At 45.2% G+C, this 15,818-nt stretch overlaps 1 protein-coding gene across 6 annotated transcripts in view; it reads left to right on the forward strand.

Annotated features, from left to right (window-relative positions):
- The window catches only part of NFATC2 (nuclear factor of activated T cells 2), a 77,615-nt gene that overhangs the window by 14,544 nt on the left and 47,253 nt on the right, over window positions 1-15,818 (forward strand). For 3 of the 6 annotated variants that reach the window (XM_085519843.1, XM_085519845.1, XM_085519844.1), the window contains exons 2-5: window positions 543-1,037; window positions 1,357-1,525; window positions 12,832-13,034; window positions 14,384-14,556. In XM_085519843.1, coding sequence (XP_085375969.1) covers window positions 556-1,037; window positions 1,357-1,525; window positions 12,832-13,034; window positions 14,384-14,556 — 1,027 coding nt within the window. In that variant the 5' untranslated portion in view covers window positions 543-555. Of the gene's footprint in view, window positions 1-25; window positions 1,038-1,356; window positions 1,526-12,831; window positions 13,035-14,383; window positions 14,557-15,818 lie in introns of all 6 variants that reach the window. The other 3 variants (XM_085519842.1, XM_085519841.1, XM_085519839.1) reach the window with 1 other exon arrangement.

Genomic DNA, 15,818 nt, shown 5'->3' on the forward strand with positions numbered 1-15,818 from the left:
CTTAAAGAGACCCTTCTTTTTCCAGAAGAACCGACTCCACATAAAACCAACAGCCCACCCTCTGGAGTTGCATACGCTCATGATGTCTTGGACTGTGGCCTCAAGCCATGCCCCCTGCCTTTTCCTAGCCTTTCTGCAGATCCCATGGGCAGATATGGACAGCCAGATAGCATAGGGACAGCACCTACACACCCTGCCAGCGCCGCAGGGGCCTCTGCTCCGAGTCCTAGGATTGAAATTACTTCATATCCTGAACTGATTAATTCAGGGGGTCCCTTCCGCAGCAGAGACACAGATGTTCTTTTGGTAGAACATCAGTCAAACTCAGCTACCACTAGCCCAAGGGTTACCCTGCCTGTCCCTGGCTTTGAGGGCTACAGAGAACCACTGTGTCTGAGCCCAGCTAGTAGCGGCTCTTCTGCAAGTTTCATTTCAGAGACAAATTTATCTCCTTGCACATCACCATGTGTTTCACCAAATAATGGTCCTAGTGATGACCTTTGTCCGCAGTTTCAAAACATCCATACTCATTATTCTCCTAGAACCTCTCCAATAATGTCACCACGAACAAGCATCACGGAGGAAACCTGCTTGGGACAACATTCACCATCACCACGTCCCAACTCAAGGTCTTCATCGCCAGGTGCAAAACGGAGGTACTCTTGCACTCAGCAGCCTTCCACCTCTCCACGACAGTCAAGGACCCCCTCTCCACAATCCTCTCCGCGCATCCCCCTGAGAGAAGACAGCTCTACGGTCACTTACACGCAGTTGTCCAGCGCTCCTCTTTCCATGGATGCTATGAGCAGCCTTCCTACAGATCCTTCCTGTGGTGTTCCCACCAAAATTTGGAAAACCAGCCCTGACCCTTCATCAATGCCTTCCCACAAAAACAGCATTCCGTGCCACGTCTTTCAGACTGTTGACTTCCACGGGCCCTGCGAGCAGGAGGACAGGAGGAACTCAGCACCAGAATCCATTTTGTTGGTTCCTCCATCCTGGACAAAGCAACTGATGCCAGCAATACCTATCTGCAGGTATGTAATGCTTCTTGTGGCTGTGGGTTCTCTGACAGTGCGATGCCCTATCCCGTGTGTGGCGATCCCTAGGGAGTGTTTCCCTGGGTAGATCCTGCTGCATAGCAGAGCTACGTGCTTAGGGACAGCAAAGGTTAATGGGAGACCAATTCATTATGACTGTGAGGGATGGAAGATACGGGTTTGGAAGAAACATTGTTGAATTAATTCATTGGTTCTGCACATTAGTTTGCACCAGGGGTTTTTCATGGGCAAATGTATCAGAACTTTGAGAAGTGAAGTGCTAGAAGTTTCATCTCGCCTGTCTCTCTGTGCCCAGCTTGCCTGTCCAGTCACTGCCGCCCCTTGAGTGGCCGCTCTCCAGCCAGTCCGGCTCCTACGAGCTCCGCATCGAGGTGCAGCCCAAGCCCCACCACCGTGCACACTACGAGACCGAGGGGAGCCGAGGGGCTGTGAAAGCCCCGACTGGAGGCCATCCTGTGGTCCAGGTAAGGGAATGGAGAGGAAATGCATGGGGGAAAGATGGACTAGCTTATGGTGGAAAGCTGTGTAGGGAACTGATCTGAAAACGGGGAGTTTGTGGCTCTGGCTGTGATTGTGGATCTTCATGAAGTGTCTGAAGTTGGATGGTGGTGTTTCTGGAAGTTTGGGAAGTTGGTTTGGATTGGTTTATGAAAACTCAGGAATTGAAGAAAAGTATTTGCTACTTTTTCTGGGCTAAACACTGAATTTCTGTGATCCATCTGTCATAAGATGTCTAGATGCCTTAAATCCCAATGGAGCCCATTTTACCTTGAAAACAGGCTCTCTGTTGGTTAGGGTGTTCTGTGATGCTCAAGATGTAAAGATATCATGCCTGGGTTTCAAGCTCAGTGACTGACCAAGCTGAGATTTGAAATCAATAGCAGAATGTGTTAGATCTACAGCACCGTGTCCTCCTAGCTGCAGTGGATGAGCATTTCTGAGCCTTGTTGCCCTGGGTTCCTGCAGAACAAGTTCCCATGAAATGCAGGTCAGAGAACCTCACCTGCGTGTGATTCAAGCACTCGTTACACTTGTTTCAGGCTAGCACCTGTTTTATGTGTAACTTACTGATAGTTTTGCTCATCTGCGGTAACTTGCTGTTTTCTTTTTGTCCTGGATATTTGACACCAATAGGAAATGGTACTAGCTGTAACTGTGGTGTGATAAGGAGATAGGAGGGCATCAGAATTACATAACAATGGGGATGAATTGAAGAAAACATTTGGCCTTTTTTAAAGCTGTGGCTATACAGAGGATGTGTTGACCAGCTTTGTAACTCTACAGAGAAAGGATGAATGTGTTTAAGCAGGAGCTCCCTCCTGAATTGGGCTGATTTCTGTAGGTACAACACTTTCTACCTCTGAGATTTTGCTTGTAGTGCTGTATAACTCTGGTTCTGGTCCTACCCATGCTTGTGAGAAGGGAATTCATGCTGCTGAAATCAGCAAACCAAATCCAGGCTGAGAGAGATGAGGGTAACCAAATTTGATCCTCAGCTGATGAGCTGATCCATGGAAGGGCTTATTCAATGTTCAAAGTCTGTGGTAAAGAAATGGCTGAGCAGCTGGACTGTAGCCATTTGGGGCCACATCAGGCTTTTCACTCATTTCCTGCTCATTTCAGGCAGTATCGCTCAGGAAGGAAAGCCAGGCTTTTGGTCAGCATTGCAGGGTATTGGTGTGATACTGCTGGTAGTTGCATGGCACCTGCCTGGCTCAGCCACAGCTATAGCTTTCAATAAGCAAAGTTGGGGTGCATCCTTACAGCTGTTCCATCACACTCGTGACTTGCTACAGGAAGCCCAGGCCAGGCAAATGCAGAGGCTTTTGCTCAGTTCTAAGCATGTGATCAATACTAGTAATTTCACTGAGTTGATCTGTGCTTGACTTCAAACATATGTTAAATATTACCCTGCAGGCTCAACCCCTTTTAAAATCAAGCCATAAATTGTTAAATCAATGAATGTGTTTACTTTGGTTGAGCTGGACTTGTGTATGTAAACTGGATGCTTAAGGGTACAGCATGATAATAAATAGCAGTCACGTTTGCCATAACTTAATAGGTGAGATTCTTTTTAATTTATAAACCTGATAAGCTCTTAACCCACCATGGTGTGTTGGCAGCTCTGTGGATGTGTGAACTGTATATGCAGTCAGCACTCGCTCATTTCTCAGTTGCTTACAAACAGTATCATTTACCTTCCCAAGATGTTCCTGACCTCTGGATGTTTATTGCAGCCAATGAGTTTCTTGTCACGTGGGTAAATAGAAGTGTTTTGTTTCCTTCCTGTAATCAATATCAGTCAAAGAGGGATTTATATTTTCTGTTGGAGATAGGAACTGATATTCCTAGTTCTATCATAATTTGCCATCAAACTTCGGGATCTTAAACTGTGAAATCAAAGATCCCCGTTAAAGTCTCCCAAGCAGATGTGCCTCCGCACAGCTGTGCCTCCATATGGGGGAAATATGGACAGTTTCTTTATGAAGGTTTATTATAAACCTGGAAGTATTTGTTGGATCTCTGTTCACTTGAATGTAACAGAGTTCATATGGGTACAGAGCAGTGAGATAGTTGCACCTGTACAGTTTATGACATCTGAAAGTCATGAAGACTAGTAAAATCCAAAGCTTTCATGTCATAAGTTATTTGGCTTCAAGGCTTTTTTCCTTCTTCCCCCTCAGAGCATTTTAACTTTGGTGTTCCTGTCGGATTCCAATATCACAGACAAAATGAAGCAGAAGAGATTTCTAGCACTGTGGAAAGTGTGCATGAGTTTCAGGCATCTGATAGCAAGGAAACTGAATTACTTTTCAGCAGGCTGTGTCTGCTTTCAGCCCGGGAGCGGAAATGTGGTGTTTGCCTGGGGATGGCAGGGCTGCTCTTCTGCGGCCTTCAGACCTTGTGTTGGGGCCTGGGTGCTTTTGAAATGTCGTTACTGAGCACACCAACCACTCTCGGGTTGGTTGGGGTGGTTTTTTTGAGCACACAGACCCCTCCACTCCAACCTTCTTGAGTCCAGCACCGTCTTAAACTTTTGGACCTCAGCACTGAGAAGCCACATGTGCCCTGAGTGTGGAGCCCCACCAGGGTGGTGGTGTTCATAGAAAGAGTGAATATCCCATTTGTGTTATTGCATTTTACAACCACTTTTGTCAAACTGCTATTCCTTTGTTTTGAATACTTTTTCCAAAATACATATTTTTCCTAATTTCCTGTTAAATTAACCCTTTGTGCGGCTCATTACACAGCTGAGCCTTCTGGAGGAAGCAATGCAGGCTAGTTTTTGTAACTTGGCCTTGGTGTGCAATATTTATTTTTTTTGAAAACTAATTTTGCATGCAAGTTTCTTCTTCTGGGCGCTCTGAAGATACAGAGCAGCAGGTCTCATATCCTCCAGGCCTTATCTTGTGGTTTATCTTTCTGATGCTGCTTCCTCCTCTTCATGTCTAGCTCTGAGAGCTCGTGCTCTGCACCAGTTGTATGCTCCAACTTTGGTGGGAGAAGAGTCTGATCAATCAAAATGACAATTTAGATGGGCTGAGCAGAAGAGGCCATTTGCGTTGTTTACCCAGGGAAGGAAAGGAGGAAGCATTAATCTCATATAATGTTCTCTAACTTCAGAGACCACCTAGACACGTGGAGAAGTCTCCCAGTTCAGTTCTGAATCACTCTATGAAGGAAGCTACAGCTTGCTGTCAACTAAAGTGAAACTTGAGCCTTTTTGAGATGTAGATTAAATGCCAACATTATGCTTGTCTGAGTGTCCCTTGGATGTCGTATTGCTGAGAACAGCAAGGAAATCCGGAGTAGCAGGGACAAAGCAGAAGTTTGCACGCACGTAGCTTCTTGTGGACCCATCCAGTTGCTGAAACAGCAGAGGAGATGTGATTGTTTTCCTTCTTTCCATCTCTTTGACTGAAGTTTGGGGACAGCTGCTGCTTTGTACCTGACTGCTCAGGGCTTAGAAATAAGTGTGTTTCTCCTTTGCATGTGGGAAAATGTGGCAGTAAGAACCTTTGTGCTTCAGGGGGACAGATTTTCAGTTCTTCAGCAAAGACAGTGATGGAAAACAAAATGACCTATTTGATAAGGAAAGGCTGGATGTGAATGAGCTTCTCCCCATGGACAAGAAGAGTCTCTGGTCCCTTAAAAGCCATAAACATGTAGAAAGCTCAGCAGTTCTGTTTTTGTCCTGTTGCTTTGCATGAAGGCAGACTTTTTTTCGTGATTGAACTGAAGTTATACGTAATTGTGTGATGTTTTGGGGAGCTCTAAGTAGAGCCTTTGTCCTTCCTTCAGGGCGAGAGAAAGGGAAATGAAAAGCTTTAAAGGAAGATGAGCAGTTGATTAATGCAAGTGATTATCCACACACTCTGGATACTTGGATCTGTACTTGCTTCATTAGAAATAGTTGCATTCTGAAATATGCAGGGTTCTTGTAGGTGGTCAAATAGATAAATGTGTGCTTTACTGCTGCATTCACCTAAAGCAACTCAGAGTAGTGACAAAAGGCATCAGTTTCCATTGTGCATCTGCCACGGTCTATAGAGAAGTTGAGGTGTATTATTTTATTGAGATTCTGGGCAAACCAGGCACAGGGCCCTCAGCTGCAGGGATGTTCATGTCAGCCTTGTTTCAGAAGCTGAGGGGAGGGGTAGCCCTGATATGAGCTTCCATCCCACTGCTGCAATTACATCTTTGGTGTGTGTTTGATTGTAACAACACAGTGAAAGGCATTACCGAGCGCTGAGCTTTGTGCAGGGCTGTGGTGCTACCCAGGCCTGCAGAGCAGCACTGCTGGCATGGCATGGCATGGCACAGCAGCACAGCATGGCAGTGGCACAGCAGCACAGCCCTCCTTCCCCTGGGTGGTCACTTTTAAAACTGTGGTGACTTTCACTGCCTCTTTATTTATTTATTTATTAAAAAGAAAAGGTAATTGTGGAGCTGTTAATGGAACACACAGGAGCTGCTTTACAATAACAAATGTATGTTCACTTTCCTTTTATATTTGAATTTTGCCGTGTGTGTTTTCTTGTGGTTTCCAAGTCAAAGAAGACTTTGTTTTCTAGCCTAGGCTTCCCGTGGGGCTCTGGCTTGTAAATGTGTGTGACTTCCAACAGTCAACTAATTGTTTTGCTTATTAGTGAAACCAGAACCTTTGATGGAAACTCAAAGCTAAATCACAGCTTGCTATCGTAATTTACCCTCCCACAAGTGGGGCTGGATGGATTCTGTGCTGGGGGCACATGGAGGTAGTTGAGTTTGGCCTTTTCTGCCTGTCCCCCTGCTCAGGGAAGGGGAAGTCAGAGGTCTGGGACAAAGCTGGTGCTGCTGCTTGCATTTCCGTAGCATTTGGCCTCTGCAGGCTGTGCTGGGCATGTGCAGCAAAGCTGGCTCATGCTGTGCCATGCTTCTGTGTTCTCTCGTTGCCTTTACTTCCTTCTTCTGGCAAAGGGAAGCCTCACACAGGCTCCTGGCTGCTGTTGTCACTTGGAGATTCTGCCCCCAGATCACCGTGTGTGACAAATTGTCTGTGTGTTTCATGCCTAATTTACCTGCAGGATTACTGAGCTTGTTTGCACAACTGTTGCGATTGTACAGCATCGAGCTGTTGGTTCTTACATCCATTTGCTGCAGTAACATGTGCTATTGCAGGGATTGATGTGCAGTTCTGAGAATGCAGACCTTGGATTTAGATCAACCTGGGAAATTCTCTTCAAAATGAATATACCATCAAACGCAAGGGTGGGTTTATGGTGAGAACAGCACAAATGAGATTTGGTTCTTGGAAATTTCCTTATGATTTCTGTTCTTTTGCTATGTCCCCAGTACATAAATTGAACAGAAATGTGACAAGTTTCAACTTTATTGCTCAATGTCAGCTCTAATGAAAGCAGACGTGCAAGCCACTACATGGTGTGGTGTCTGGAGGAGGCCTTTTATTAATTACTGACAGCTATTGGTATGGTTCTCTCCCTGACAATACACTTCTCCATCCTCGTCAGAATATTGGTGAATAAAAGCTCCCCTAAAAAATCCTTGTAAGTGTTGCAGCCAGAGAGTTTTAATGATGGGAATTAACCATCAAATCCAAAACACAAAGTTCCTTCAACCACAAAACGAACTGACCAGGCACTGCAGAAGAGCTGTGGCACGCAGGGTCTGTTCAGACAAGCCCATCTTCCTCTGCTCTGCTGCACCTTGTCCTCAGATGCTTGCTGGCGTGGAAGGCAGCCTGCAGGCAGATGAAGTGCAGACGGGAAAATCATTGGTGGTGTCAGAGCCGTCGGGGCACAGGTTCAGCTCTGGAGCCTCTGGCTGCTTCAGGAGGAAGGTGGGAGTTGGGGGAGTGGGGCTCCTTCCTCCGGCAGCCGGCACTGAGCCTGCAGGCTGCCCCGTGTGCGCTGAGGGGCGATCCTGAGAGTGCTTTCTTATCTTCTCCTGTACAGCAGGAAAAGGGAAGCAGTAGGAGGAAGCGATTTCTCACGCGGCTTTCTATTTGCTTCTAATTAAGTGCTGCTGGTTGAATTCTGTTTTCCCACTTTCCACCAACGCCTGATGGTGGCCCCTCTGAATCACCATGGCCACACACATGCACACCCCTTTCAGAAGGAAGCTGAAATGACTTCCACCAGGAGACAGCAAGTAGTATGCAGCAGTTAATAGACTGAGCCTTGTGTTACAGTGAGCTGAAACAAGCAGAAGAGCTGCTTTATTTTGAACAAATTAATTCACTAGGTTCAATATCCTTATTCCCCAGTTTTATACTCTCCTTCTGGCAGTAGCTTGTGTTGTCTAGACAGGAAGATGTGCAAAATCATCTTTAAAGATGTGTAGCATTATATTCCCTAGGGGGGAAAGGCCTCAATTCTCGACAAGCAAAGCTCTGTTCGGATGAGTGGGAAACAAATTATTCTCTTCTACTCTCACAGGCCATCAGTGTCTGTATCACGCAGCCTGCATCACGCAGGGCTCTCCTGAGGTGCCTTAAGACTTGCAGGTGCTCCTGCTGCTGTCTGGTAAAGCCCATCACTGTTTGTTTAGACCAGGAATTTGGTTTGTAGATGTGCAACTTGAAGTCATGAAGAATTAAAAAAGCAAATGCTGAAACTTTCAATAGTAGCAGAAACCAAGATCTTGTAGCTGGTGAGAGCTGATAGTGCAAATTGCAGAGAGGCTGGCAGCCCCTGCAGCAAGGCACAGTGTGGCAGCGATGAGTTCTCACCGTGCTTACTGCCTGTAGGGCCTGGCATGTCACTGCTCCTTGCTGCTCTGGATTCCCCATTTAAGAATATCTGCTCTTCCTACTTCCTGACAATAATACAATGTATATAAACTGCAGTGATATTTAAATTCAAGTCAATACGTGCAATATTCAAAAATCTGAGTTCCAAAGGTTTCTCTGAATTCCCTCTTTGTATGCACATGTTGTACCTGTAGCTGACCACCTACAGAACCTTAATGGATTTCACCTTTCTGCTGCTGTCAGTGTGTCACTCCATGCTCCCAAATAGCGTAACCGAGCAGTGTTGCAGGCTTTGCTTTTCAAAGAGATTTGCTATTTACACAGTGCTGCAGAGGTGAACCTGTGCTTTTAAATCACCGCAGGTTATGCAGACTGTGCAGCTGCAGGGTTTGATTCATCTGCACACTGTGAGTTAGGGACTGATTTAGGCTTGAACTTCAAACTTGCTCTTTGATTGTTATGTATTCAGGTCTGCCTCCTTGGTTTATAAGATATGAGTTTTGAAGTAATTCAGGAAAAATAATGCCTTCTCTCATGTGCCCAATGTGTGGCCTCAGTGGCTGCAGCTGCCAGTGCTACCTCAGGAACTGGGTTTGAGTGGGTGACTGGGCTGCCCATGCACAGCTGCTGATGGCACATCTGCTTGTGTTTTGCATGTAGAGTTGCATGCGCCATTCTGAAAAGGGCAATTACCTCCCCCTTCTCCCAAATTTGACTGCTATTGATCTATGGATGCGGTGCAGAATGAACGAATTTTGTTTATGCAGAGATGAGCCGATGATTTTAATCATACCACAAATTTCCATTTTGTTTAGAAATCCAATCGTAACAGCAAAAGTGAACAAGAAAAGTCTCCTTGTTTTCTGAATGATGTTATTTGTTTATCTGCCGAAGTGCTTTGCATTTCCTTGGGTCACAGACCAGCCCATGTCTGGCCATGTTAATATTACAAGAGTTATGCAAAAGTAAAGTTTAAGAAAAATCTTTCAACTGAAAGAAATAGGATCTTAAAATCCCAAAATAGAGTATGGAAAGGTACACATCATGTCTGGCTTCTCTTTCCCCTTGTGGCAAATGTGACTCAAAGGAGTTGGTTTTTTTCCAGCTCGATCTGTATACAGTTTGGGGGAGTTTTATTGTGAATAGCTCACCTTATAATACACAAACATGTTTCCTTCCAGAGTTCTCTATTCATAAATCTTTCTCAGTTCCCACTCTCCTGGAACTCAAAGGCAGTAAGGCAGCACCTTGGTGCGGGGCTGGTCCTCTGCCCTCATCCCTGGTGTGCTCCCACTCCACCTCAGCAGTGAAGCATTGCGTCCTGCCCCTGGGCAGCTGCAGCTCTGCAGTGCCAGCTGTGCTCTGCCCTTTGAGGGATGAGCAGAAGAAACTGCTGAAAGTCCTGAGGTGTTAGAGGAGCTTGTTGCCAAGAGAGGAAAAATGAACTTCATAATTATTATTCAGAATTTCTCCGTAAGGTTCTTTGAGACCCCTTTTGGCCCCTCTTGGTGCCTTCAAAGGAAAGGTCAGCTTTCTGATAAATAGTGAGGTAGGTGCCTAGCATAGAGGAGGCGAGTGTCAGTACAGACCGACAGTCTCACCCAGCTCAGTTTTGAGGAAAGGTGTGCCTGAAACAAAACCTTAATGTCTTCTTTGGTTCTAGTTCACAATGCATTTCTGTGTGTGACAATGGCAGCACAAAATATCAGTTCCTTCCTGTCCCTGTGAAGAAGGCTTAGCCTCCCCACTGCCTGCTGCAGATGGAGAGAGGTTATACAGCATGACTGAAGCAATGCAGTAAGTTAGTGGCAAAGCTGGATTTGAAACTCTGACTTTAACCTTCCCACAGAAGTTCTGTGAGCTGTCCATCCTCAGTTTTGTTCCTAAGTCATCCTGGTTTATTCTTGGTGTATGAGTGGCAGATGGAAATGCTTGTGCTAAATGATCACCTGTATAATCCTTTAAAATGTAAAATATAAGCAGTTAACTCAAGATAAGGACGTGCATTTTTAAATCAGGATGCTTAATCTTTTATTTATCTTTTTTTCATTGTACTTGATTCATAAAATGCTATTTTGATTTACAGTAATGTCATCCCAAAGCAATGCTGCGGGGCCATAAGTTACCAAATAATTAGTTTACTTTCTTCTGCTGATGAAACAGTTTATTGTAAATCTGATCCTATAGAGGACAAGGTCTTTTATGATGTTTTACTGCTCTCATCCCTCAGGTGACAAAACTTTGCCCTATGAACAGACAGCTGACTCCTTTTTTAAGCGTGTATGCATTTAGACAGGGCTACTCCTATGTATATGTGTGTTATTAGAAGACCAGGAATAGTTTTATCTTGGAAACGTGGTCTATACATGAGCAAAACCACCACTTACAATCAGTTTTCAAGGTGATCAGTGTTAAAACCTGTGTATGGAGCCAGTTCTGCTGCAGCTGCTACTGACTGTGCTCACTTGAGGTGAATTTTCTTTTGTATTTATTACCTGTTTTCCTCTGTTCCAGTCACCCAGTGATAGCTCTGGGGTTCATAGTTGCTGTTGCTGTAGCCATTCTCCAGCCCAAGGCATCCTCTCATCATCCCAGCTGGGTCCACAAAGAATTGTGCTGTCAGACATGATACTGTGCTCAGTACTTAAAAAACTCCTCTCTTCTCCCTCTCCCCTTGTAAAGACAAAATGGCTTTTTTTCATACAATGGCTTTTTGCTGAAGGCCAGGAAATCCTGGATTTTGAAAGTACCATGCTTCAGCTGCATTTCAGTATTGCTCCTGGAGGACCTGGGCTTAGTGGGCCTCCATATGGGTAAGCAGGGGGATGATTCGCACACTCAGGTCTGTTCCCAATAGACCTGTCATCCAGACCTCTGTTGCCTTTAGTCTTCTTTTTGCCTCACTCTGCCTCTTTCTGAACCTCCTCATGGCTGCCATCATATTTAGCACATTCTAGGCAGTATCGCTACTCCAGTACCAACAACCCTTGTACTTGGAGCCCAGCTCTGCTTCTCCTCTGCCTTGCTGCCAACTGGCACGTTGGCACAGAGCCTCGGATCCTAAATTCCCTCCTAATAACTTAGCAGAGTGCTTGTGTGAGTGAGTTATTGTAGCTGTCTGAGTTGTGTCTGGGCTGGGTTCTGAGGTTCTTCTGTGCATGACCTGTGTTTAAGTCTGTTGGCTTCAGTGGAGCTTTGGGTTGTAAGGTCTCTGGGGCACGGACATCATCTTTGTGTGCCTTGCAAATATGTGCTAGATGAGTAATGGTAGCTTAGCAGAGTGAGTGTCGCTTTACATTTGCCATACTGAAGGAAGGCTGCCAGGATCACATTGATGCTGCATGTGGTCCCTTTCCGTGGGGGATTAATCCTTCTATGCAAAGATACCTCCTGCTGACTGCTGAGAAGAGGAAGAAAAAAAAAGAAAAGAGAAAGGTTTGGCCATGATTACTGTTAGCTTAATCTTCCTTTTTTTGTGATCTTCTCGGACTGTTTGCTTTGCACAACTTCATCGAGCTTTTGTATGTGGACAGAATAATTGAAAACAAATTTAGTGCTTCTCAGACTACAACGTTCCCTTTCAGCTACATCACCAGCTATGTGGTAGATAAATGTCTGGTTTTCATTTTTGGTTATGTGAGAAATTTAGGATGATTTGATTTGTAATTTTGAATGTTAATGAACAAGAAGAAATTTCTTTGTCTTCTGGTCTACGAAGAAATTCTGGCTTTCTCGCTTCTCTTGCAGCAAATACTGTTTAGGAGCATGTTATTTATTATGGAAGGGTCTGTTTGTGTCTTTGAACTGTAGAGGGCCTTGCCTCTAACTCAGCCAAGTCTTCACTGTGTCACAAAACAAAAAGACCATCTCTAACTGTACAGTATTTAGTGGAAGGCAAAAGGAGTGGCTGAAGGTGAACCAGCAGCTGGGGGGAAGGATGAATTTCAGTGAGCAGGGACTCAGCCCCACATCAGTGAGTGTGGAAGAACAAGAGCATATATTCTTTTAAGACTGTGTAAGAATTTTGCAGACCGAGAGCTTTGTAGGGTGGAGATGTAGGTGTTAAAAGGGAACATCCTCCCTGGAGGAAGAAGCTGGTGGGCAGAAAATATGGTGCTGTGAGCAAACAGTATGTGAGCACAGTGAGGCAGTGGGTGGTGCATTTCAGCAGCGGTGACAGGGACATGACAGACAGGCCACACTTCTGATGGCCGTGCAGAGTTTTCTGGGTGCAACTTGCAGGCTCCTGTTCATTGCTGGCAAAAATGCATGGTTAATGATGATGACTGAGTTGGAAAATGCAGTGTTTTGTAGCTGAGAATTTACTCTATCAAGTAGTGTTATTGTGCTCTTTGTATCTGTTGTAGTTTCTGTGGAAATAAATACGAGGCATTACTTTTGGAGAGGCTTACTTTCCAATCTCCATATCCATGAGCATCTCAGTACCTCTGCTTTGTTTCCTGAAATGAGGGTGTTGGAAGCTCTGTGTGTGATAACTGACTCTTAATGTCTTGCCAGCTTCACGGTTACATGGAGAACAAACCTTTGGGTCTTCAGATCTTCATTGGGACAGCAGACGAACGGATACTCAAACCTCATGCTTTCTATCAAGTCCATCGCATTACAGGAAAAACTGTCACCACCACCAGCTATGAAAAAATTATTGGCAACACCAAAGTTTTAGAGATCCCGCTGGAACCCAAAAACAACATGAAAGCAACGTAAGCATATTTCTTTTTATTAGCAAAGTTGTGGATGTTATTTTCTTCCTCCCATGGAAAGCAGGAACTTAAATGGATAAAGATGTCTGTCCTGGAAAGACTCCCCTTTCCAAAGCCTTTGGATGATACACGATTGTAAGGCCCTTATTACTAACATTTGAGTAGACAGTTACAAGTACCTGGGAGAAAGCTGCTCACAGAGTTACCATTCATCAGCTAAGCACGCACGTGTTTTTGCTGTTTGCCCCATTGCTGCTGCAATAACTGTATGGTGATGGTCTGTTGTACCCAAAGTCAGAATGGTTTGGTGTGGACTGAGGAAAATGAGACTCAGATCTCAAGTCCTTATGCCATGGGGATGTGAACAAGGAGCAGTAGGCAGCAGAGAAAAAGCATACATTTCATTTTACAATAGTTAATGGAATAGAAAACATCTCTCCTGAACTCAGCCAAGTGCTCTGGCCATGAAATTGCACTCTGTTGTAATAGGTTACCAGAAAAGCAAGTACAGGCACATCTTTTCTGTATTATTCCTTGCAGTTTTATGGAGGCAGAGGGATGAAGTGGGCACCAGTCTGAAACTTTGGGCTTGGATGTGTGCCAGACTGCATGAGAGTGATTGCTCTGCAGAGGGAAAAGCTGTATCTCCATCCTTCAGAGGATACTGACGAACTTGGCAGAGGCTTTCTTTTTAAGCCCCCCTGCGTCATCGCAAAATCCACATTCTTTCTTTATATATCTTCTCTTTTTTTTTTAATAGAATATATATCTAATTTCTCCCTTTCCTCCAGGCCTCTCCTTCCCTCTGCACCCAAAGAAGTAAATAAAAGCCCGCATTTTAAATTTGAGCAGCCAAGTGCTAATGGAACATGGCTGTCTCTCCCTAACAAGTAACCCTAGAATAATAAAGCCCTGCACATAAGCAGTGGTGCGGGGGTAGGAAGCTGAGCTGGATTTATCCTCCCCAAATCTGATTTTCATTCACATGGAACGTGTGGTATCTTTCAAATGGATGCAAAAAGATGTTGGCAGTGCTGTTAATACCGTCAGTCACTGTACTCTCTGAGCTGAAGAGCTTAGGTCCTGTAGCTATGAATTGGCACTTCCTCTTGCCTGGGCTCTGCTGTAAGCCAGCTAGTTTGCTATGCTACACAGGACTCATTAGAAGTCAGCCTGCACATAAACACACAATGTTGAGCAGCAGCACTGGGTACAGCAATCCTTGTCCCCTCACTGCCCCCTCCTGCTCTTGTCAGCCTCCCTTTGTGCAGGGCTGTGCTGAACAGGAGCAGAAGAGTTTTCTTTTTTACTGGGTTGTGCCTGATCTGAACAGCCTGTGTGTTTGGCAGCATTGACTGTGCGGGGATTTTGAAGCTGAGGAATGCGGACATCGAGCTGCGTAAGGGTGAGACAGACATCGGCAGGAAGAACACCCGCGTCCGGCTTGTCTTCCGCGTGCACATCCCTGAGTCCAGCGGCCGCATCATCTCTCTGCAGGCAGCATCAAACCCCATTGAGTGCTGTAAGTACCCCCTGAGATCTGCCTGGAGCCAGCATGGTTGTGCAGACAGGGTTGAGATGCATCGTGCTGTTCGTGCAGGTGGATGTGTGCTCTGAGGAGTGGTCTTTAGAGTGAAGGTGCAGCAAGCTTGTGATGTGCAAGCTGGTGGTTGGAGACTTGGAATCTGGACCTGATTTGGATTCCAGCTCTGTGATGGGAGCACAAATGAAGTGGAGAGCAGATTGGGTTTAGAGGCTTGTGTCCATCCTGGTTGTCTTTTCTAGGTGATAGTGCTGCTGAGGTGTGCAGCTCGGTAGGCTGCAGTTGAAGCAGGGAAAGCCCAGGCTATTCTGGTATTCCCCTGAGGGACAGAAGAAAACTCACAGTTTTGATTTCTAGGGGCATATTCTGTAAGCGTGTAAGCTGAAAACCTGCACCTCCCACTTGTTTTAACGTTCTGGATCCTGAGAAAGAGAGGCCTCCAGCGAGGTGCCCCCAGGGTCACAGTCATTTCTGGAAGGGCTCCACCCACTCTGCTGGTTTACATGCATCCTGTGATGCTTTTTGTTGGTAAATGGTGTCTTTTTTGCGGTTTGGGGATTTCACAAATACAAAATGAACAGTTTTCCTCTCCCTTTGCTGAATGACTCACCCCTTTAGCAGAACCTGTCTTGCCATAAATCATGTTAAAACCATTGAAGAGTTTCTCATGTGCATCTTATTTATTTATTGAGGTGCAGACTTACTTAAATAACAGCTGCTTATAACAGGAGAGGAGACAACTTTGGGTGGAAAATCACGGCAAACTGTAACTAGTGAATCACTGATAAAAACAAACCAGTGGAAATGAATTTTAAAAAGCAAGGCTAAGGAGACAATGATGGATACGTACATTCTCCTGGCAATTTGTATGAGAGAATACCAACTATCAGAGTGTTTTACCATTAAAGAGAAGTTTCTGGGCGCTGTGAAGGGAGTGGAGAGTAGTGAAAGTCACTACCAGCTGTCTCCAGGGGAAACAGGATTCTCTATGTGACCAAGTGCCTGAAATGATAGTGGCCCCAGGTGTGTCCCTGCGGAAACAAAGGCCCATTTGCTTGAGGAAACACTCAGTAAACTGCTCATTCTGTGGGCAGGAAAGGAATTGCAGTGAAGGATCACCTGGTTTCTTCCTTGGTTTCTTTTCCAAGTGAAAATAGCTTATTTTTGCCTGTTATGGGGATGTGCTCAGGTGGAGAAACTGTGGGTATAACACATTTGTCAGCTGTGCAGGCAAACAGCAC

The sequence above is a fragment of the Coturnix japonica genome, chromosome 19 (genome assembly GCF_054131305.1).
Source record: "Coturnix japonica strain WE chromosome 19, WE-NBRP24, whole genome shotgun sequence".
Lineage (NCBI taxonomy): Eukaryota > Metazoa > Chordata > Aves > Galliformes > Phasianidae > Coturnix > Coturnix japonica.